Raw genomic sequence first — 23,421 nt, forward strand, 5'->3', positions numbered from 1 at the left:
TATGCTCTTGTGGCTGAATGGAAGCAGGTCACCCAGCAATGTTCTAACATTGTGGAAAGCCTTCCCAGAAGAGTGGAGGCTGTTATAGCAGCAAATGGGGGACAAACTCCATGTTAATGCTCATGCTTTTGGAATGAGATGTTCGAAAAGAAGGTTTCCACATACTTTTGGTCATGTAGTGTATGTAATTTAGATATCCACATCAATATTTTTTTGCAATACTGCTCAAGGCTTCGTAGAACATGCAAACAGAAAATGAAGTATTTATTTTTGAACACTTGGAGGTGACCTTTTCCATTGTGTACCGCCTTTTACATGACGACAGTAGGTAATATCAAGATATTAATGACATTCAAATGGACGTAACAAATGTATAGTAGAAAGATTTTGGCATTGGAAGTACTGCCCTTTAGAGGGAAACTTCCAATTTACATCGTCAAAAGATATCGTTGTCGGCAGGATTCGAACCTGCGCGGGAAGATCCCAATGGATTTCTAGTCCATCGCCTTAACCACTCGGCCACGACAACTTGATATTTTATACATTAAATCACTCTCAATTTAACCCATACCCATGTCAAACCTGCTACTATATATCGTTTTTAAGACTGTCAGCTATTTTTTGAACGACCATTCACTTTGTCGACTGCTTCTATTAACAATGTAGAGCTATAACATCGAAATAATTAGACGTGTGCCTGCTAGAGTTAATAAAGCAATGTGCTTGTTTTAAAGAGAAAAGCCTTGGAATAGATCAACTACAGAGAGCAGGCACCACACTATACGTAGTAGGCCTGATCTAAATAGGCTACATTGAGAGCATAAACCAAAGACTGTAATTTAACATAATGTAGCTAGGCCCTATCATAGGAGAGGGATTTAGGAAACATTGTAGCAACAAAGAAAAAAAAGAAACAATGTTGCACCACAATTGCTACATTGGTAGGTTATGTCACCATCATTCATGGTGATGGAACTATTCTGATGTTCTTCGTTCTGATCCAGAATGTTGAATGACCTCTTCATAATATCCACTGTTTGCATCAATAAGTAAACACAATATTTGAATATTTTTTCCCGATCCTATTTTTTAAATAAAGGCATACAATTATCCAATGCAATACACAATATATTATGAGTATTTTTTTGCCATTAAAACAAACAAAACAATTTTGCATTAGCAAAATTACAAATGGAGTCTCTTTGATAATAGCAACACTACCAATACCTACATCAACTACCAATACCTACATGACTCAAATGTTGACATAGTGAACGTATCCCTAATATGTGCTGGAACTCTGGAACTGACTTAACAACAACTTGGTTTCAAGAATCTGATCTTTCCCGTGTCCGACTACGTATGCTGGTCTACATTCTGGCTAGAATGACGACGTCAGCTGCAAATTGACAATGCTGTTACATTGTAATAAATCCATGTTTTCTTGATTTGTGTGACTTGACATGACAAGTAAACGTAAATAAACAATCGTGGTGGCATCACGTTCGCATGGATAACACATTTTATGAACTAAATGCGTCGACTGTAGAATAGTAGTCACGTGACCTCCGTACAGGGCCTGCTGTCTGTTTTCAGCGGAGGGAGAGATCCGAAGAAAAATGGCGACTGCAGGCGACCTAAAGCGGGAAGCCGGCCATTCTATTTGAACTTTCTACTAAAAATTGAGCCCGGGGCTTGGTGGGGCTAATTGAGACTATCGCGACGTTGGTTAGGGTTTCCAAGGGTGCCCGTTTTTTCGGGTTTGCGTGGACTAGTCGCGCGCTAAAATTGAAATAAAAAATAATACATCTGCTACAATGCGAGGGAGAAGAGGAAGGCCGCCTAAACAGGCAGCGGAGATGCAGGAGGTTTCCCCTGGGCCAGTTCGCGGTTCGAGAGGGAGAGGGAGAGGTAGCCGTGGTAGGGGAAGGGGCCGAGGACGTGGCCGCGGACGAGGCTCGGTGGTGGATACCGGTGATACAGAAATTCATCGGAGAGAGAACTACCATTCGTCCAGGGGCCGGAGGAAAGTTGGAGCAGCGACGACATCGCGGGGCAGAGGAAGAGGCAGGGGTTCGAGAGGTGGTCGGGGGAGACGGCCACTGTGCAAGGTGGTCTACGATGACAATAGCGACGAGGAAGAGGACAATATTAGTTTGAGGTCGGAGGAAGACGAACTTTTACACGAGAATCCCTCAGACTACGAAGAGGAGGCCGTGGGCAATGAGTCCGATTTTCTGGAAGAATTACCAGATGAGGATGATGCTAGCTACTGTACAGAGAGCAGCTTTCGGAGCCATGATAGCACGCACGGCAGCACTCCAGGTACGTTTGCTTGCAATTTAGAAGCATTTTTTTTTCAAATGCACGCCAAAGTGTTACAGTTTTTATTTAGCACATTTGGTAAGCAATGTGCATTGTTCAAAATGGAGATTGCACTCATAAACAGGCCTTTGTTTAGGAGCTCTGGTGATCGTTTGCTAGTTCCCGCACAGTGAACACTACTGTCGCCTCGCATGTTTTCTGTTATAAAAAATCAGCAACTTTAGGCAAAAATGAACACGCATTTGACGATGGGGATTATTGTAAAACGGAATTGTTCATTTGCATAATTGCACCATTTTGCATACAACATTATTTGCTGAGGCGTTAGTTCAAGATAAACATTTAGCTACTTTCCATTCATTAATTTAGCAATATCTGTTAACATGTATGCGTCAACAAGCATGCCATGCTGCACTATCTGGCTACAAAATTTCACGTTAAGATTTATACCATTTGATAATTTTGTCGCGTTGTCTTGCATGGCATGAATATACCTTGTATACAGTTCCTGTAGTAGATGTAAACAATACATGCGCAGTTTAATCAACCAGTTGTACTTTATCCCCCTTCCCTTAATTTAAACCGTGTTTTCCTTTAGAAAAGCAAGTGTTTGCGATATATTTCGCGAGATTGTGGTCAAATCAGCTTGACAGGGACATAATCGCCAAGGCCCTTTGTTTTGAAAAGAGGCGCTCTAATTTCACCTGTTGCAGTTTTAACTCGTTCTAATATCACGTAGTAAATTGTACGGTAACCATAGCAAAGCCAATCTATCAGTGTAAACGAGCAAGAGCAATGTCAAACTTATTTGAAAAATAATTGAACTGTAAAGAACAATAGTTTTGTTCTTGCATAATGTCTAACCATTTGTGTAAGTGACGTTGATGTCATTCATGTACTTTGGTCTTCGCATAAACAATTTTCAAGCCATTTCTGGATTATTAAGGAACCATTTTGTAATTCAATGCAGAATTATATTTCCATAAAATTCTAGATTTATTGATATGGTATTCATCCTAAAATGTCTGCGTATTATTCACAAGTTGCCCCACATCTCATAAGCACAGATGTGTACAGCCTAGACAACATTGGTATTTCTTGAATCATAATTCTCTCTCTCCATTGCACCCCAGTGACTGATTAGGCCAATAACCTCCTACCCCAAATAGGCTCGCTTACCATGCGAATATGGCTGAATTGTGCAAAGAGTGGTTTATGTGCCTTTCGTATGACCTATAATCACACACACTCATTTTAGCATACTGAGTCACAAATACATGCTTATACATACATAGAGACTCTGTGCATAGGGCCGAAGGAACGAAGGCAGAGGTTTTTGTACACAGCCCTGACTGGGGCCACACAGTTCAGGGGAGTGGTGCATGTTGGTCATTTTCATGTCACCTCATCTATGCCTACAGCCTGTCTAATGTTTGAAATCTAATGTAAAACTACAGTATGTTAGTTGTTACACCTAACTACTCCAGCTGATATCAGAGTGTGTGGATCCATGTTTCAGATTCTGAACTTGATCCGGGCCCATATTCATAAAAAGTGCTGATCTAGGATCAGTTTAGCCTTTTCGATCATAATGAATAATATTACATGGACAGGGGGAGCTGACCCTAGATCAGCACCCATATTCTGGCCTAGGGTCAGGTCATGCCGTCGATGAAGGAAGGCCAAATTCTCTACTGCACGGTGTATACTCAAGTACCAGGTGCTAGGTTAGCTTATTTACATTTTTAAGACTTGATATTTTTTTTAAATGTACTGAGTAAATCTAAAGTTATCTTTCCAAAGGGAGAAATTCTGTTTATAGAAGAGATTAAGACTTGATATACACAGATTAATGGAAGGGTAAAAAAAAATACAAGTTGGCTATAACCAATAGGCTATACTTAAAAGTTGATACAAGGAAAGTAATGCACACATTCAGAGATGTTATCCATAAACAGTAACAAAATAATTACACACTCAAATGTGTTGAATAAGAAGCCCTGCCTGTTTGATAGAAACATCGACAGCAGTTATGGTTGATGGGAATTGTGCTGCCTGCTTTGGCTCATTCAGTATGTATCTAGCTTTCTTTGTTTTTTCACCTGCCTTTGTTGTGTTTCTCAGAGTCCAGCACTTAGTATTAAAGGGCCTTTTTTCTTGACCCTATTTTGTCTCTTGATTGATTTGAATTATTTACATAATATATCACTCTCTCTCTCTCTCTCCATCCATCTGTCTCAGGCCGGAAGAGCAGACGCCCACACCGGCCCCGCTCGCCCATCTTCGAAGCCAAGGAGGTGCCCCCCCTTGAGCTGCCCAAGTCCTCAGAGGACCTTTTGGTGCCGGCCAGTCAGCTCCTCAACATCTCGGCCGTCTATGAGGTGCTGCGCAACTTCGGCTCGGTCCTGCGCCTCTCGCCGTTCCGCTTTGAGGACTTTTGTGCAGCGCTGGAGGGCCAGGAGCAGTGCACCCTGCTGGCTGAGACCCACACCGCCCTGCTCAAGGCCATCCTGCGCGAGGAGGACACATCCAACACCACGTTCGGTCCTGCCGACCTCAAGGACAGCGTCAACTCCACGCTCTACTTCATCGACGGCATGACCTGGCCCGAGATGGTGCGCGCCTACTGCGAGAGCGACCCAGAGTACCGCCAGGTGCTCCCTTTACTGGAGGGCGAGGAGTACCCCTACGAGCCCCTCGAGAGCAAAATTAAGGTCCTTCAATTTCTCGTGGACCAGTTCCTGGCCACCAACCTGGCTAGAGAAGAGTTGATGTCGGAGGGGGTGGTGGCGTATGACGACCACTGCAGGGTGTGCCACCGGCTGGGGGACCTCCTCTGCTGTGAGACGTGCTCGGCCGTCTACCATCTGGAGTGCGTAAAGCCGCCACTGGTGGAGGTACCCGAGGACGAGTGGCAGTGCGAGGTGTGCGTGGCACACAAGGTGCCCGGCGTGGTGGACTGTGTGACGGAGGCACAGAAGAGCCGACCATACATCCGCCAGCTGCCAATCGGCTATGACCGCCACCGCCGCAAGTACTGGTTCCTGGACCGCCGCATTGTGGTGTAAGTAGACAACAACAAACATACGTTCACTCACTTCAAAATTATACTCAACAAAAATATAAACGCAACATGAATTTTACTGAGTTACAGTTCATGTAAGGAAATCAGTAAATTTAAATACATTTATTCGGCCCTAATCTATTGATTTCAAAATGAGTTTTTCTCCACAAAAGGGCTTTGTTACAGACAGAAATACTCCTCAGTTTCATCAGCTGTCTGGGTGACTGGTCTCAGACGATCCCGCAGGTGAAGAAGCCAAATGTGGAGGTCCTGGGCTGGTGTGGTTACAATGATCTGAGGTTGTGAGGCCAGTTGGACGTACTGCCAAATTCTCTAAAATGACTTTGGAGGTGGCTTATGGTAGAGAAATTAGCATTAAATTCTCTCAACAGCTTTGGGGGACATTCCTGCAGTTAGCATGACAATTGCACACTCCCTCAAAACTGGAGATCTCTGTTGCATTGTGTTGTGTGACACAACTTCACATTTTAGAGGCCTTTTTATTGTTCCCAGCACAAGGTGCACCTGTGTAATTACCATGCCATTTAATCAGCTTCTTGATATGCTACACCTGTCAAGTGGATGGATTATCTTGGCAAAGGAGACATGCTCACTAATAGGGATATAAACAAATTTGTGCACAATATTTGATAGAAATAAGCTATTTGTGGGTATGGAACATTTCTGAGATCTTTTATTTCAGGTCATGAAACATAAAACCAACCCTTTATATGTGGGAGATTTAGTTCCCGGTTTCAACTGTACCGAGCAAATGGCAGAAAGTGTCTATGTTTCAGCGTGGTAATGCACAGCCCCGTGTCGCAAGGATCTGTACACAATTCCTGGAAGCTGAAAATGTCCCAGCCTGCATACTCACCAGACATGCCACCCATTTGAGCATGTTTGGGATACTCTGAATCGACATATACGTCAGTTTGTTCCAGTTCCAACCAATATCCATTAACTTCACAAAGCCATTGAAGAGGAGTGGTGATCACACCAGATACTGACTGGCTTTCTGATCCACGCCACTACCTTTTGTTTTGAAGGTGTCTTTGACCAACAGATGCATGTCTGTATTCCCAGTCATGTGACATCTATAGATTAGGGCATTTCAACCGCCCCGAGAGGAATCCCTTTGACAGTTCTGTAGGGCCTTTCAATTGACTGATTTTCTTATGAACTGTAACTCAGTAAAATCTTAGAAATTGTTGCATGTTGCATTTATATCTTCAGTGTAATAAATGGTTATTACAATTTCCTATTCTACCTGGCAGATAATTATGTCTCTTCTAGACAATAAATTAATATCTGAGTATTCTGTAATGTTATCTCTCCATGGACATCTCTTCTCAAGCAATTGATTAGTTTGATCAGGTGTGATAGGACCAAAATATGCAATTGCTACGGGCCTTGGAGGAACGGATTGGGAAACACGGGGTTATGTGATAGCGTGGAGGGATGGGATGATGGGCTAGGGCTGTTGTCTCACCTGTGGCTGTTGTGCAGGACCGGGCCTGGTCTATAATTTCCCTGCCTACCGACGCCTTCTCAGTCTTTGAAAGGATGCTGTTGTGTGAACTGTTTGCTGTCCTGACACTAGGAGGAACATAAAACCCGTTGTCGTCACACTGTGAAATGAAGACCACGATACTAAACTGAGTATAGTGTCCAAGCTCCTTTTTAAATGAAAAGGACGAGTGTTGAAGGCTACCCCGGTCTTTCTATTGAAAGGTCCTTTGGAGGAAGAATGTGGGGTATATATTTGACATTTTTACCTAAACCAGTGTTTCTTAGGTAGCCTAGCGGTTAGAGGGTTGGGCCAGTAACTGAAGTGTCCCTGATTTGAATACCCGAGCCGACAAGGTGAAAAATCTGTCTGTGCCCTTGAGCAAGGCACTTAACCCTAATCTGCTCCAGGGGTGATGTACTACTATGGTTGACCCTTTACCTGGTCCTGGGGACATTTTTGTTTTTGGCCTTGCGCTACACAGCTGATTAAAAGGATCAACTCATTAAGCTTTGAGGATATCAATCAGGTGTGTAGTGCTAAGGCAAAAACGAAAATGTGCAGATTGGGCCAGGATCGATTCGCCTTGGTACCTTACAGGCAAGCAACAGGGATTTACATTTGATGGACACTGCTGATGGGAGCCAGTGGAGAGTGGGAAGGAGTTTTTTTTTATACAGTCTGGTAGGAGGCCACAATGGAGTTGTTAACTGTGACAGAGGTCTTGGAGCAGGCAGGCCTTTCCAGGGAGGAAGAGCAGCATCTTTTGTCAATGTTGCCGGTGATGTCTGGTGAGGACCTGCCTTAAAACAGGCCTACAAGCCCTCAGTCCAGCCTCTCTCAGCCTATTGAGGACAGTCTGAGCACTAATGTAGGGATTGTGCGTAGAGGTCGACCGATTAAACGGAATGGACGATTAATTGGGGATGATTTCAAGTTTTCATAACATTTGGAAATCGGTATTTCTGGACACCGATTTGGTTGTTTTTTTATATATATAATTTTAAAAATCTTTATTTAATCTTTATTTAACTAGGGAAGTCAGTTAAGAACACATTCTTATTTTCAATGACGGCCTAGGAACGGTGGGTTAACTGCCTCATTCAGGGGCAGAACAACAGATTTTCACCTTGTCAGCTCGGGGGATCCAATCTTGCAACCCTACAGTTAACTAGTCCAACGCTATAACCACCTGCCTCTCGTTGCACTCCACAAGGAGACTGCCTGTTACGCGAATGCAGTAGGCCAAGGTAAATTGCTAGCTAGCATTAAACTTATCTTATAAAAAACAATCAATCATAATCACTAGTTAACTACACATGGTTGATGATATTACTAGTTTATCTAGCGTGTCCTGCGTTGCATATAATCTGACTGAGCATACAAGTATCTGACTGAGTGGTGGTAGGCAGCAGCAGACTCGTAAGTATTCATTCAAACAGCACTTTTGTGCGTTTTGCCAGCAGCTCTTTGTTGTGCGTCAAGCATTGCGCTGTTTATTACTTCAAGCCTATCAACTCCCGAGATGAGGCTGGTGAAATGGCTAGCTAGTTAGCGGGGTGCGCGCTAATAGCATTTCAAACGTCACTCGCTCTGAGACTTGGAGTGGTTGTTCCCCTTGCTCTGCATGGGTAATGCTGCTTCGATGATGGCTGTTGTGTTCCTGGTTCGAGCCCAGGGAGGAGCAAGGAGAGGGACGGAAGCTATACTGTTACACTGGCCGTACTAAAGTGGCTATGAGAACATCCAATAGTCAAAGGCTAATGAAATGCAAATGGTATAGAGGGAAATAGTCCTATAATTTCTATAATAACTACAACCTAAAACTTCTTACCTGGGAATATTAATGACTCATGTTAAAAGGAACCACCAGCTTTCATATGTTCTCATGTTCTGAGCAAGGAACCTAAACGTTAGCTTTCTTACATGGCACATATTGCACTTTTACTTTCTTCTCCAACACTTTGTTTAAACCAAATTGAACATGTTTCATTATTTATTTGAGGCTCAATTGATTTTATTGATGTATTATATTAAGTTAAAATAAGTGTTCATTCAGTCTTGTTGTAATTGTCATTATTACAAATAAATAAAATTGTCCGATTAATCGGTATCGGATTTTTTTGGTCCTCCAATAATCGCTATCGGCATTGAAAAATCTTAATCGGTCGACCTCTAATTGTGTGTTCCTGGTGTAACTCGGGCAGTTGTTGTTATCATCCTGTACCTGTCCCGCAGGTGTGATGTTTGGATGTACCGATCCTGTGCAGGTGTTTGTTACACGTGGTCTGCACGGCGAGGACGATCAGCTGTCTGTCATGTCTCCCTATTGCGCTGTCTTAGGCGTCTCACAGTACGGACATTGCAATTTATTGCCCTGGCCACATCTGCAGTCCTCTTGCCTCCTTGCAGCATGCCTAAGTCACGTTCACGCAGATGAGCAGGGACCCTGGGCATCTTTCCTTTGGTGTTTGTCAGAGTCAGTAGAAAGAGCTATTTAGTGTCCTAAGTTTTCATAACTGTGACCTTAATTGCCTACCGTCTGTAAGCTGTTAGTGTCTTAACGACCGTTCCACAGGTGCATGTTCATAAATTGTTTATGGTTAATTGAACAAGCATGAGAAACAGTGTTTAAACCCTTCACAATGAAGATCTGTGAAGTTATTTGGATATTTGCAAATTATCTTTGAAAGACAGGGCCGTTTTCTTTCTTTTTTGCTGAGTTTATTAAAAAGGTTATTGTTACTTATTTATTCATGTGTACAGTGTCAATTTCAATCAGGCACTGACGTTATCCACCTAAGAAACACTGATAACCCTGAATCCAAATTGAAGCAGAAGCGTGAGCAATTGTCAAACACGATCATGTTCAAGCTGGGAGCTTTGTTTACATGACAGGTGGCAATGATTGATTTTTATTGAAACGTTTACATGAATATTTGAGTCATTTAGCAGACGCTTTCATCCAGAGCGACTTAAATCACCTGTTTAGCTTCTCTGGTAAGCTATATGTTGGCCAATGCCCTCACTTGTTTGAAGGATAATGACAATGTAAACACACAAATGTTAGTAAGCGATAGCCTATACGCCAGCTATTAAGCACTAGTCACAGATGGTGTGGTAGCAGACTCCTTTAACCTGAGAGGAGTGTCTCACACACACACACACACACACACACACACACACACCTGAACAGAGGGATTCGGAGTTAGCCTTCACTGTCTCATTGCCGCTCCCACTCAAGAAAGTGTCTTTCACCTAGTGCAGCGTAATAGATCTACACCATCCCCATAGAGAGAGAATGTGTGTGTCTCGAGTGGGTGGTTGCATTTTGTCTCGAGTGGGTGGTTGGAATACTGCGTAAGGCCAGTGAGACCCAGGCCTAGATCGTGCTGTGCACAAAACTGTCAAATGTGTCGTTTTGTTGATATTTGATGTGGGCCTAAGTCTTATGCATGCCTAGTGCTCAAAGGTGTTACAACTCTAATTTCCCTATAATCATGTTTCCCAAGATTGCAGCTAAGTCGATGTTGAAACTTAAAAGCGCATTTCCACCACTTCTCAACCTCCACCACTTCTCAACCTCCACCACTTCTCAACCTCCACCACTTCTCAACCTCCACCACTCATCAACCTCTACCACTTATCAACCTCTACCACTTCTCAACCTCCACCACTTCTCAACCTCCACCACTTCTCAACCTCCACCACTTCTCAACCTCCACCACTTCTCAACCTCCACCACTCATCAACCTCCACCACTTCTCAACCTCCACCACTCATCAACCTCCACCACTCATCAACCTCCACCACTCATCAACCTCCACCACTTCTCAACCTCCACCACTTCTCAACCTCCACCACTTCTCAACCTCAACCACTCATCAACCTCCACCACTTCTCAACCTCCACCACTCATCAACCTCCACCACTTCTCAACCTCCACCACTTCTCAACCTCCACCACTCATCAACCTCCACCACTTCTCAACCTCCACCACTTCTCAACCTCCACCACTTCTCAACCTCCACCACTTCTCAACCTCCACCACTTCTCAACCTCCACCACTTCTCAACCTCCACCACTTCTCAACCTCCACCACTTCTCAACCTCCACCACTTCTCAACCTCCACCACTCATCAACCTCCAGCACAATACCAGTGTCGACATACAGTGTATGTGAAAGCGGTGCATTTCTACGTTCTACCCAAAGACGTAACCAGAAGTTGGAACGTTTAAAAAAGGGGGATTTTCAAACACTGAGATTCACGGTGACGTGGAGCAAGAAAATAGCTTCCCCTCTGGCTAGAAACCCATCGCAGGTTTTTGAAAAGCTTTTTTTTTTTTTTTTACCTTTTATTTATGCAATCACAGAAACATGCCGTTTTCACATATCTAGACACCGGTTTGGTGCTTTAGATAATGAATATGAGTTTGTAAAGTGGAGGAATGACCCTTCTTAAGGAGAACTGGCACCATAGACGAGACGTGTATTAAATAGTTGTCAGTACTATGTCCTTACAATGGACAGTTTACTATAGGTGTCTGCTGAAATGTTCTTCATTCTACTGCTTGTCATTTGATCAATTAATCAAGGACATCGATCTTTCTCCATCCTCTCTTTCTCTCTTATTCTCTCCCTCTCCGTCTCCCTACTCTCATGTTCTCTCTTTCCCCTCCATCTCCATCTTATCCCTCTTCCTTTTTCTCTCCACAACCCTCCACCCATGTCTCGCTCCCTTCCTCCACCCCAGTGAGGAGGACGGTGAGCAGGAGGACAAGACCATCTGGTACTACAGCACCAAGGTGCAGCTGGCTGAGCTGATCGACTGCCTGGACAAGGGTTACTGGGAGGCCGACCTGTACGCCACGCTGGAGGAGATCAGGGACGAGGTGCACACGCACATGGACATCACCGAGGAGCTCACCAACAAGGCCCGTGGCGTCAACAAGTGCTTCCTTACCGCCGCCAACGGTAAGAGATGTTGGACACGTTCAGATAGGGCATGTTTGTTCTCCATGACCTATATCTATCTGACATGTAGAATACAAATCTCTATTAAGGACATTTCTGCAACGTTTACCTACGGAACACAGTACACCGGGGGTGTTGCACACCAGGTTTTGGGATATTTTATTCTAGGACTGGTATTGTCATTTACAGTCATTTCAGAAGAATGTTTTAGCAGTTGTTTGCGTAGTTATTTACTATTAAACTACCGGTCTTACACACTTACAACATTCCTGTTGAATGCAGCTCTCTGTATGCTGTTAGAGCATTTATAAGTTAGTTATCTATCATAGTACACATCCTATTGTTTCCTTCCTTTTGAAGTCTATCATTGTGTTACTATCATTGGAAGGGTGAAAAGCTTTGCATTGAATCTATTGAGACCCCAGGGATTTCTGAGCACATTTTGGTAGGGTAAAGCTGTTATGTATTTGTTTTTCCATTGTAAAGTAAGTTTGGGCTTTTTCTTCAAATAAGACTGTTTTGGACTGTGTGCTAAATGGCACCCTATTCCCGATGTAGTGCACTACTTTTGACCAGGCCCCGTGGGACTCTGGTCAAAAGAAGTGCACTATAAAGAGAATATGGTGCCATTTGGGATGCACACTTAGTCAAGAGCGGGTACTTCCAGTAAGGAGTGTTAGACTCTGACAAATAAAATCAATGATTAGTTTGTCTGTTTCCATCAGTCATTGGTTGTTTGGCTGTTTCCATCAGTCATTGGTTGTTTGGCTGTTTCCATCAGTCATTGGTTGTTTGGCTGTTTCCATCAGTCATTGGTTGTTTGGCTGTTTCCATCAGTCATTGGTTGTTTGGCTGTTTCCATCAGTCATTGGTTGTTTGTCTGTTTCCATCAGTCATTGGTTGTTTGTCTGTTTCCATCAGTCATTGGTTGTTTGTCTGTTTCCATCAGTCATTGGTTGTTTGTCTGTTTCCATCAGTCATTGGTTGTTTGTCTGTTTCCATCAGTCATTGGTTGTTTGGCTGTTTCCATCAGTCATTGGTTGTTTGGCTGTTTCCATCAGTCATTGGTTTTGCCTCTTGATAATGCTCAGAGGTTTTGAAAGAACTTCTCGTCTACTGCTCTATTCCTCTTTCAGTTATTCCCCTATGGTGAATGAATGGTGTTAAGAGATGAGCAAACACTTACTCTGGGTGTGTCCCAAAATGGCAAATGTAGTGCACTACTTTTGACCAGGGCCCATAGGGTGCCTTTTGGGATGCAGTACTCTCTGTCTCTTGATGTGTGTGATATTCATCATCTGCATCATGTTCTCTGTTCGGTTGGTTCCAACGAGGCTGCCGATTTGCCTCCTGCCCACGGCTGCACTTCACAATGTTGTCGGTCTCTAAGTTGGTAATGTGAGGGCACTGATCAGCACGGCAGCATACACACGCACACACACATTTCAGATCCATGGTATTGGGTGTGTATGGGTTTACATTTATGACTCGTGCAAGTTGTGCACATTAGCATTTTGTGTGTGTGTGTGTCTGTACGTTTGCATATGTTAGGAGGGATATGCACATCATGTAAGGCTATAGATATAGTAGTCCATATACAGTGGGGCAAAAAAGTATTTAGTCAGCCACCAATTGTGCAAGTTCTCCCACTTAAAAAGATGAGATTTAATACATTTAATAAATGTAATGAATTTATTTGCAAATTATGGTGGAAAATAAGTATTTGGTCACCTACAAACAAGCAAGATTTCTGGCTCTCACAGACCTGTAACTTCTTCTTTAAGAGGCTCCTCTGTCCTCCACTCGCTACCTGTATTAATGGCACCTGTTTGAACTTGTTATCAGTATAAAAGACACCTGTCCACAACCTCAAACAGTCACACTCCAAACTCCACTATGGCCAAGACCAAAGAGCTGTCAAAGGACACCAGAAACAAAATTGTAGAACAGCACCAGGCTGGGAAGACTGAATCTGCAATAGGTAAGCAGCTTGGTTTGAAGAAATCAACTGTGGGAGCAATTGTATGGTCTTCCATTTCCTAATAAGACCACTGATAATCTCCCTCAATCTGGGGCTCCACGCAAGACCCGTGGGGTCAAAATGATCACAAGAACGGTGAGCAAAAATCCCAGAACCACACGGGGGGACCTAGTGAATGACCTGCAGAGAGCTGGGACCAAAGTAACAACGCCTACCATCAGTAACACACTACGCCGCCAGGGACTCAAATCCTGCAGTGCCAGACGTGTCCCCCTGCTTAAGCCAGTACATGTCCAGGCCCGTCTGAAGTTTGCTAGAGAGCATTTGGATGATCCAGAAGAAGATTGGAAGAATGTCATATGGTCAGATGAAACCAGCATGACAATGATCCCAAACACACCGCCTGGGCAACGAAGGAGTGGCTTCGTAAGAAGCATTTCAAGGTCCTGGAGTGGCCTAGCCAGTCTCCAGATCTCAACCCCATAGAAAATCTTTGGAGGGAGTTGAAAGTCCGTGTTGCCCAGCAACAGCCCCAAAACATCACTGCTCTAGAGGAGATCTGCATGGAGGAATGGGCCAAAATACCAGCAACAGTGTGTGAAAACCTTGTGAAGACTTACAGAAAACATTTGACCTCTGTCATTGCCAACAAAGGGTATATAACAAAGTATTGAGAAACTTTTGTTATTGACCAAATACTTGTTTTCCACCATAATTTGCAAAAAAAACATTAACAAATCCTACAATGTGATTTTCTGGATTTTTTTTTCTCAGTTTGTCTGTCATAGTTGAAGTGTACCTATGATGAAAATTACAGGCCTCTCATCTTTTTAAGTGGGAGAACTTGCACAATTGGTGGCTGACTAAATACTTTTTTGCCCCACTGTATGGTAGTGCTGTTGGTAATTTATTTGTTTTTTAAACAATTAAACAACTAATTGACCATGTCAGTTCAATTATATGAATTCTATTTCGTTCAGTTTTTTTCTGTGAGCTCAATGTGCACATGTAAGGTTCTGTAGTTATTTTCTTAGTCAACCTTGTGTGCTGTTTCGTTGGGATCTTGAACGTAGCCCTGTCTTTCATTTTTGTTAATTGATTTCACCTGTGTTAGTTACTCACCTGGTCTCATCAGCTCCTTATTTAGTTCAGTTCCTTCTGTTTGTGCCTTTGTGAGGTATTGTTCGTTTGACTCTACTATGCCTTTTCTTAGCTCGGTTTGAGAACCAGTTATAGCCTTCAGTCCTAGTTTTGATTCACCTGCCTATTTGCCCACCTGTGTATGTCTACTGCCTATGTCTACTGCCTCCAACAGGTCAATAATAATAATAGTTTCCAATAATTAACTACGTTGACCATAATCCATTGCACGACTACTTCTGTCCGGTCTGTTTCTTTTACCTGTGCCACGGAAGAGACAGAAGACTGTGCGATCAAGAGGGGATAGAGAGCAATTTCTTCGAGGTATCTCTACCTGAAAATACATGATCTAAGTGATTGATAGTTGGTATTCAGCAGTCATAAAAGTATGCCTTATTTACTTTGAAGAATTACTAAAATATTACATTTGTCAGGTATAGGTAGCAGCTTTATAGAGATGAGATGATGACTTTGAATTAAATAATACATTTGTCAAATAAAAGAAATGTGATCTACACAACTGAAATATTTGAGTAAAGTAATGTGAACAACGAATGGTTAATTTGTGATGGGCAGTCACTACCAACGTGGGACTTTTATTCATAGTTTTATTATCTGTTATAGCATTCAACCCACAGTGCATTTAATGTTTTAAAAAATCACTGAAACCGAAATCTGAAATCGTAATTATTTTTTGATAATCGAACCGAAACGACCTCAAAAAGCACTAATTGCTCAGCACTAATGTATGCAACTATCATACCGCTATCCCTCTCCCCCTGCCTCTGTCAGATTATCATAGTGGATTTACCCATGTCTTCCCAAAGCAAAATCCTAAATATTTCCACACCCCTCATATTTGGGTAAGTAGGCCCTAATCATTGGGGCAGTGGCGGGTTGGCTGGCTGGTTGTGTTTAAGTGCCTCTATCGCCTCCTGTGCTGACTTGGCCTGGCTGTAGGCTCTGGGGACTGTGGCACTGTTCCAGCAGGCTTCACTGGGACGAGGTCCAAGATGGCAGGACTGAATGCCTCTGAGGCAGAGAGAGGTGGAAAGAGGGAGAGATGGTCAGATAGAGAGTCAATGGTCATTGGTTGGGGGGGGGTTGAGGAACAGTGGAAGAATATGGAGGCAAAAGGTCAAGAAAGGGGAGGGAAGGGATGGAGAAAGAGTGACAGAGAGAGAGGAGAGATAAAAGTGACAAAGAAAGCGAGGGAGATGGAAGACGAGGAGGGACATGGCTGTGCTGGGTGTCCTCCTGTCTTCTATACGTAGCCAAGTTAGCCAGGACAGTCCGGCTGAGCCAAAGGTCCCTGGTTCTGAACGTGTGAGGGGCTCCATTGTCTTAACACCAGAGAGCCTGCCAATGGCTCCTCCTCTGCCCCGTCTGTCTCACCTCTAATCTATCTCTCTCTTTATCCTGCTCGCTCTCTTTCTCCCTCTCTGCCCCTCTCTCTCTCATATCTCCTTCTCCCTCGATCTCTCTTGCTTGCTCTCTCTCTCCCCTCCCCCCAGTTAAGTGAATACTACTCAGTCATGTTGAAGGGCCATAGGAACCAGTACCCATTCCATGACATAACTTACTCTCCAGTCCCAGTTTGGCTGGGCTCCAAACTGTTACCTCCTCTCCTTCATGACAACTGATCTGATTAAAGAACAAATGGGATGGTTGAATGTGATAGGGTGTTAAGGCTATCCAATCCTTTTACCTATAAGTGGCCTCGAGGGTGAGGCCAATAATAGGAAGCTGTTGCAACAGCTATTAGGCTATTGCTGAGTCTTTTTAGATTGGGACTTGTATCTGTAGCCTGGTCCTAGATCTGTTTTACGTTTGACATGGCAATGACTGTAGAACTTTGTTATAGAGTTATACAGATGTGGGACCAGGCTATTGTAACGGTACACTTGTGATGGACTTCGGATACAGACTGAGATCCAGTTCTCTGTTGGTGTGCCTTCCATTGAGAATGAATGGTTTGAAATCTCACCAGTGAGTCTACTTACGACCTGCTCCTGCACACACACTGTGGAAATCACATGATGTCTGAAAGAGCCTTTTAACCACTTTCTCTCTCACACCCACGTAGACAAACACCACGCACACACACACACACACACACACACTGGCATCAGGAAAGCGATGATAGATCCCAGATTGAGCCCCCTAGGAAGACACTTCAGGCTGCTGTCAAGGCTTCTCCACCGCCCACACACACACACACACACACACACGCTCCGGCGACAAATGACAGAGGAAGTAGGCTATCGTTGATGCCTGAAACAACACGTTTTTCTTTGTCACCATCCCACTCCCCCGAAATATGAAATCACCTGCTTCGTCACAGAGTCCGATTTCAATTACTCCCCATGCGGTCCTGCCGTAGAGGGGAAGTCGCACATGAATACAGGCTCTGTTTCTTTGTTCTACCGCATTGAGCAGTTGTATAAACCGTGACAAGTTCATTTTGAGGCGGTGTTCAATTCAAAGCACAGGTGGGTGCTATAAGGTGCTCGTTGGCCATTCCTATAGTATAACCCAGAGAGATGCACTGTTAGTGGTGGGCTTTCAAGCACAGGTGGGTGCTATAAGGTGCTCGTTGGCCATTCCTATAGTATAACCCAGAGAGATGCACTGTTAGTGGTGGGCTTTCAAGCACAGGTGGGTGCTATAAGGTGCTCGTTGGCCATTCCTATAGTATAACCCAGAGAGATGCACTGTTAGTGGTGGGCTTTCAAGCACAGATGGGTGCTATAAGGTGCTCGTTGGCCATTCCTATAGTATAACCCAGAGAGATGTACTGTTAGTGGTGGGCTTTCAAGCACAGATGGGTGCTATAAGGTGCTCGTTGGCCATTCCTATAGTATAACCCAGAGAGATGTACTGTACTGTTAGTGGTGGGCTTCCTAGCACAGATGGGTGCTATAAGGTGCTCGTTGGCCATTCCTATAGTATAACCCAGAGAGATGCACTGTTAGTGGTGGGCTTTCAAGCACAGATGGGTGCTATAAGGTGCTCGTTGGCCATTCCTATAGTATAACCCAGAGAGATGCACTGTTAGTGGTGGGCTTTCAAGCACAGGTGGGTGCTATAAGGCGCTCATTCCCAGACAGACTCCATGGCCATTCCTGTAGTATTAACCCAGAGAGATGTACTGTTAGTGGCGGGCTTTCAAGCACAGGTGTGAATGTTTGATTAGTCTGGCAGAATTGCGCCGTGGTCAAACCAGAAGATGTATCGATTTCAGCGTGCTCTGTTCGTGCGGGAAAAAGCTTTAGCGAATGCACAGGCTGACTGACACACACACACACACACACACACACACACACACACACACACACACACACACACCATCGCTTGCTGGCAAGAATAGGAAGAATGCTCTGAGTTAGAACTGTTTTATGGGCAAGTCAATAAAACCATAGTTTATGCTCAGACCGTATGAGACAGTCGAGGTGTAGCTCAGGGGTGCGTAACGCAGCACCTGGATTTCTACAGTCCTGCTGGTTTCAGTTTCTACACGACTAATCACCGTAACTCTGTGTTGTCTTTGATCGTGTTTAGTCTACACACGGCTAGTTATTTGATATTTTTGGGGGGCTGAGTGTTTTTAAGGATGTTTAGTTTTCCCACAATTAAACATTTAGACCTGCATAATATGTATTTTGACGATCTAATCAATGAAATGAATCAATCCATCGGTGTCCCTTCCTCTCCAGAGGAGATCCTGAACCGGCTGAGGGCCAAGCAGGAGCAGGAGCTGGAGGAGATGAAGCGCCGGGCGGCCGAGGAGAGAGTGAAGGCGGAGGCGCAGGGAACTCTCCGGAAGGAGGAGGAGACGGAGGAGGCGGAGCCAAAGGAGAAGACTGACGACCTAGAGAAGAAGGGAGAGGAGGAGGGAGCAGGGGAGGGTAAAGCTGAGAAGGACAAGGCGACCAAAGAGGGGACTACCATCACAGGTAAGAGACACACACTATCGAACTACAGCTACCGCTACATCGTGGTCCTACAGGCTTTACGGGCTGTTTGATATTACTGCGTTTTGATATAGAGAAATGTAGGCCTAATGAATTATTGATCCGTTTCCCACTGCGCTCTCCTCTTTCTGAGCCAATTAGAAATCCCCTTGTGTTGCGCTGTCAACCCATCGGAGACCACTTTGCCAACTTAAAACAATGCCTTCAGCAATACTGCTGATAACCCCTCCTTAATAATCGTCCTCGCACCAAGTTTTACACACTGCCTACTAGTCTCATTACAATACAGCATCTTCTATATGCACACGCTGGAGGTGCTTGTTGCGCATATTCCACACAGTCTGATACATACACTTTGACCAACTCTGTTTGAAATGTGTCATTTTATTGGCTGCCATCTTGGCACCACAAGTTCCAAGATAATTTACGTTCTAGCGAGAATGCAGTTAAAATGTTTTCAACATGTAGCATAGTTTGCCAAACTCTGAATATCTGCTTCTCTGATTGAAGCCGAGCTGGCTCCTTCTACTGGAGACTGCTCCATCCCTGAGGGGAGTAAGCCTGATCTCCCGGCTCCACAACCCACCCTCCCCGCAACAGAGGCCCCCAGCCCTGCCGTGGGGGGGCAAGACCTCCCTACCGGGGCCCGAGAGCCTGGGGACGAGGCCAAAACCAACATCGAGGGCGTGCAGGAGGCTGAAGGTACCAAGGGGGTGGTGTCTCTGTGAACTTTGAACCCCATTCATGATCCCCCTCCATTCAATTCCTGTGCATGGGTTGTTCCTCCCCACACATCCCGCCTCCCCCATATCGGAGCGCTCTACCATTGGTCGCTGTCCCTCTTGCATCCCTCATTTCATTGGCTGTCAATGACCAGTTGCTGGTCGCAACTCTGCTGAATACACGCTTTTATTTCATTCCAAAATAATGCTTAAAGTGAATTGCTTTGATATGCAATCAGACTAAATAGCTTGGCATGAATCACAATGACTTTAAGACAAAGCATTTGATTCTGAACCTTGCGTGTTAAACAGGCCTTTAATGCATGGGTCCAGATCACTATTACTATGAATCATCATACCCCTATTGGCTGTGTAAAAGGCTGTGTGAGGGCACTACAGGAATGACGCGCATGCTGCTTCATGACACTAGAGGGCACCATTGCATGTCATTTGAACTTTTGAAGGGACTCTCGGTTGGGTCTTCTCTTGAGAAGTCCACATCCCAGGCAAACAAAGATATATAGATTTGATTACATGCCACAATCCAAAATGAACGGAAAAAGATGGGCACCGTATCATTTCCGGACTCCCTGGTGCTTATCGTTCAATTGGGTCGAGGCATGTAGCTGGATCCACACACATGATTGTGTGGGATGTGGACTCATTTTGACATATGACTAACTTCGACGTCTGAAAATAACAGTCAAACTTTGATTTTGCAGTATAACATCCCTTTAAAGCATGATTTTAAATAGTGACTTATGTTGTGATTTTTTTTATTTTTTTTTTATGTATTTGTGGTTTTAGAAAAGGCACGTTCTGAGTCTAGCTCTCCCAGGGGAGAGGGGGTCCCCAGCCTGAGCCAGCCCCCTCCTCCCAGTGGTGAGGAGAACAGTAACAGCAGCACCGTTGCCAGGGAGGCCCCCAGGGTCCCGGAAGAGCCCGACCTGGCTGACAGGTCCTCTCAGTCCTCTATCAACAGCCAGGACGACCAGGGAGTGAATGGCGAGGCCGGTGGAAAGCGGTCGGCAGTCACGCCGGGGGGCCGCATGGTGACCCGCCTGCGTAACCCGGAGAGTAAGCTGAGCCAGCTGAAGAGCAAGAAGGTGGAGGAAGCCGTGAACGAGGCCAACAAGGGCTACAAGGAGGGCAAAGAGGTGATCACTATTCATCTACAAAAAATACTGATTAGCTGTTGGATTCCTAGCTGTCCTTAGGTTGTTGCCCGGTGTACCAAACTTTTTTCGTAATCGTGGGCCAAATCAAAATCAAATTTATTTATATAGCCCTTCTTAAATCAGCTGATATATCAAAGTGCTGTACAGAAACCCAGTCTAAAACTCCAAACAGCAAGCAATGCAGGTGTATAAGCACAATGGCTAGGAAAAACTCCCTAGAAAGGCCAGAACTTTGGAAGAAACCTAGAGAAGAACCAGGCTATGAGGGGTGGCCAGTCCTCTTCTAGTTGTGCCGGGTGGAGATTATAACAGAACATGGCCAAGATGTTCAAATGTTCATAAATGACCAGCAGGGTCAAATAAAAATAATCACAGTAGTTGTCGAGGGTGCAACAAGTCAGCACCTCAGGAGTAAATGTAGCTGATCATTGAGAGTATCTCTACCGCTCCTTCTGTCTCTAGAGAGTTGAAAACAGCAGGTCTGGTAGCACTTCCGGTGAACAGGTTCCATAGCCGCAGGCAGAACAGTTGAAACTGGAGCAGCAGCATGGCCAGGTGGACTGGGGACAGCAAAGAGTCCTCATGCCAGGTAGTCCTGAGGCATGGTCCTAGGGCTCAGGTTTTCCAAGAGAGAGAGAGAGCAAAGAAAGAAAGAAAGAAAGAGAAAGAGAGAGAGAAAGAGAATTAGAGAGAGCATACTTATATTCACACAGGACACCGGATAAGAAAGGAGAAATACTCCAGATATAACAGACTGACCCTAGCCCCCCGACACATAAACTACTGCAGCATAAATACCGGATGCTGAGACAGGAGGGGTCAGGAGACACTGTGGCCCCATCCGATGATACCCCCGGACAGTGCCAAACAAGCCTGATATAACTACACCCACTTTGCCAAAGCACAGCCCCCACACCACTAGAGGGATATCTTCAACCACCAACTTACCATCCTGAGACAAGGCCGAGTATAGCCCACAAAGATCTCCGCCACGGCACAACCCAAGGGGGGGGGGCGCCAACCCAGATGTTTTGTTTTGTTCTAAAAATATCATGCATTTATTGCAATCCAAGTGTCGCTCGTCGGTTATCAAAAAATATAATGTATTTGATTTACCTTTGATTTGACCCCCCTCTCCTCACTCTAGGTGCTGGTGGTGACCCCGGCGGGCGACGTGTCGCGTCTCAGCACCCGCAGCCTAACAAGCAAGGAGGTGGTGATGAAGGGCACACTCAGCCACTTCTTCAAGCTGGGCCAGGAGGGCAAGTACCGCGTCTACCACAACCAATACAGTGGAAATACGCTGGCCCTCAACAAGCCCCAGCACCGGGAGGACCTGGACAAGCGGCGACACCTCTCGCACAAGGTAAACTTTAAGATAACTTTAGCTTGCACACACCTGAAGGAGTCAACAAAAACTTGAACAAATAAACACTTGCGATAAGTTTTAAGTTCAACGGTTTAAGGGGATACTTTGAGATTTTGGCAATGAAGCCCTTTATCTACTTCCCTAGAGTCCGGTTAACTTGTGGATAGCTTTTATGCCTCCGCGTCCACTATAAAGGAAGTTTGAGGTAGTGCTAACTAGCGTTAGCGCAATGACGAAGTCTACAGGATAGCAATTGCGCTAGTTAGCAACTTTCTTCAAACCGCACGCAGAGACATAAGGATGGTTGGTATTCATGAGTTTGTAAAGCATTTTTAAGTTTGTTTTAGATGTACAGTGCTTTGTGATTTCCCCATGTAATGAAAAGCTCTCTAAATATAAAACTGTTATTTTATTATCCAGTTTTGCATGACGCCGGCAGGCGACTTCAAGTGGAACGGCTCCATCCACGGCTCCAAAGTGCTGACCGTCTCCACGCTGCGCCTCACCATCATCCAGCTGGAGACCAATGTGCCCGCGCCCTTCATGCACCCCAACTGGGCCTCACACAGGTACGGATGTAATGTGGGCTCTGTGTGTGTTTGAGATCCTAGTTGGTTGATTTATGTGTTATGAAAGAATATGATCAAAATGTTTTTAACCCATAAGAGTCTAAGCCAGGGGTGGGTTCTACTAAGCTATTTGATTTAGTATTTAAGACCCCTTGAAGTATCACAACAAAGTGGAATGATTATATTTTTTTTGCCTTACTGCTATTAGCCCATACAAACGCTTTGAATAGCAGATTCACTACATTGAACAACAGCCCCCCCCCCCCAAAAAAATGAAATGAAAGGGAAGTTTGTTTTTAAGTGTCTGTCCAATACCTGAGAGAGAGAGAGAAGAAAGATCAGGAAACATACATTTTTTGGGACATGTATTTAACCCCTTATTTTTGGCATTAAACAGTCTCCATTTAAACTTCCATAATAAATGTTTTCAACTGGCACCGGGGGGACCTTCAGACGAATCTTGTGCGGCAAGTGGGCATTCTAGAACAAAACAACCAAGATGTATATGTTCGTGAGAGTCTCACCTTTCCACAGAGGACTCACATTAGTGTTGTTGCCCAAACTCTTCGGACACTACAGACAGAAGTTGGCAGATGGGCTGTACCGACTTCAGA

The 23,421-nt window shown here is 44.5% G+C and overlaps 1 protein-coding gene and 1 non-coding gene across 5 annotated transcripts in view; one reads left to right on the top strand and one right to left on the bottom strand.

Moving 5' to 3' along the window:
- Positions 1–447: 447 nt before the first annotated feature.
- Positions 448–529, bottom strand: trnas-aga (transfer RNA serine (anticodon AGA)). Its single transcript has one exon. It is a non-coding gene; the product is annotated as a tRNA-Ser (tRNA).
- Positions 530–1,280: 751 nt separating this feature from the next.
- LOC118364986 (nucleosome-remodeling factor subunit BPTF-like) overlaps positions 1,281–23,421 on the top strand; it is a 52,366-nt gene continuing 30,225 nt past the window's right edge. For 2 of the 4 annotated variants that reach the window (XM_035746847.2, XM_035746848.2), the window contains exons 1-8: positions 1,284–2,325; positions 4,567–5,389; positions 11,654–11,874; positions 18,712–18,951; positions 19,480–19,671; positions 20,499–20,848; positions 22,017–22,235; positions 22,659–22,807. In XM_035746847.2, the coding sequence (XP_035602740.2) occupies positions 1,818–2,325; positions 4,567–5,389; positions 11,654–11,874; positions 18,712–18,951; positions 19,480–19,671; positions 20,499–20,848; positions 22,017–22,235; positions 22,659–22,807 (2,702 nt within the window). In that variant the 5' untranslated portion in view covers positions 1,284–1,817. Of the gene's footprint in view, positions 2,326–4,566; positions 5,390–11,653; positions 11,875–18,711; positions 18,952–19,479; positions 19,672–20,498; positions 20,849–22,016; positions 22,236–22,658; positions 22,808–23,421 lie in introns of all 4 variants that reach the window. The other 2 variants (XM_035746849.2, XM_035746850.2) reach the window with 2 other exon arrangements.

The sequence above is a fragment of the Oncorhynchus keta genome, chromosome 32 (assembly GCF_023373465.1).
Source record: "Oncorhynchus keta strain PuntledgeMale-10-30-2019 chromosome 32, Oket_V2, whole genome shotgun sequence".
Taxonomy (NCBI): domain Eukaryota; kingdom Metazoa; phylum Chordata; class Actinopteri; order Salmoniformes; family Salmonidae; genus Oncorhynchus; species Oncorhynchus keta.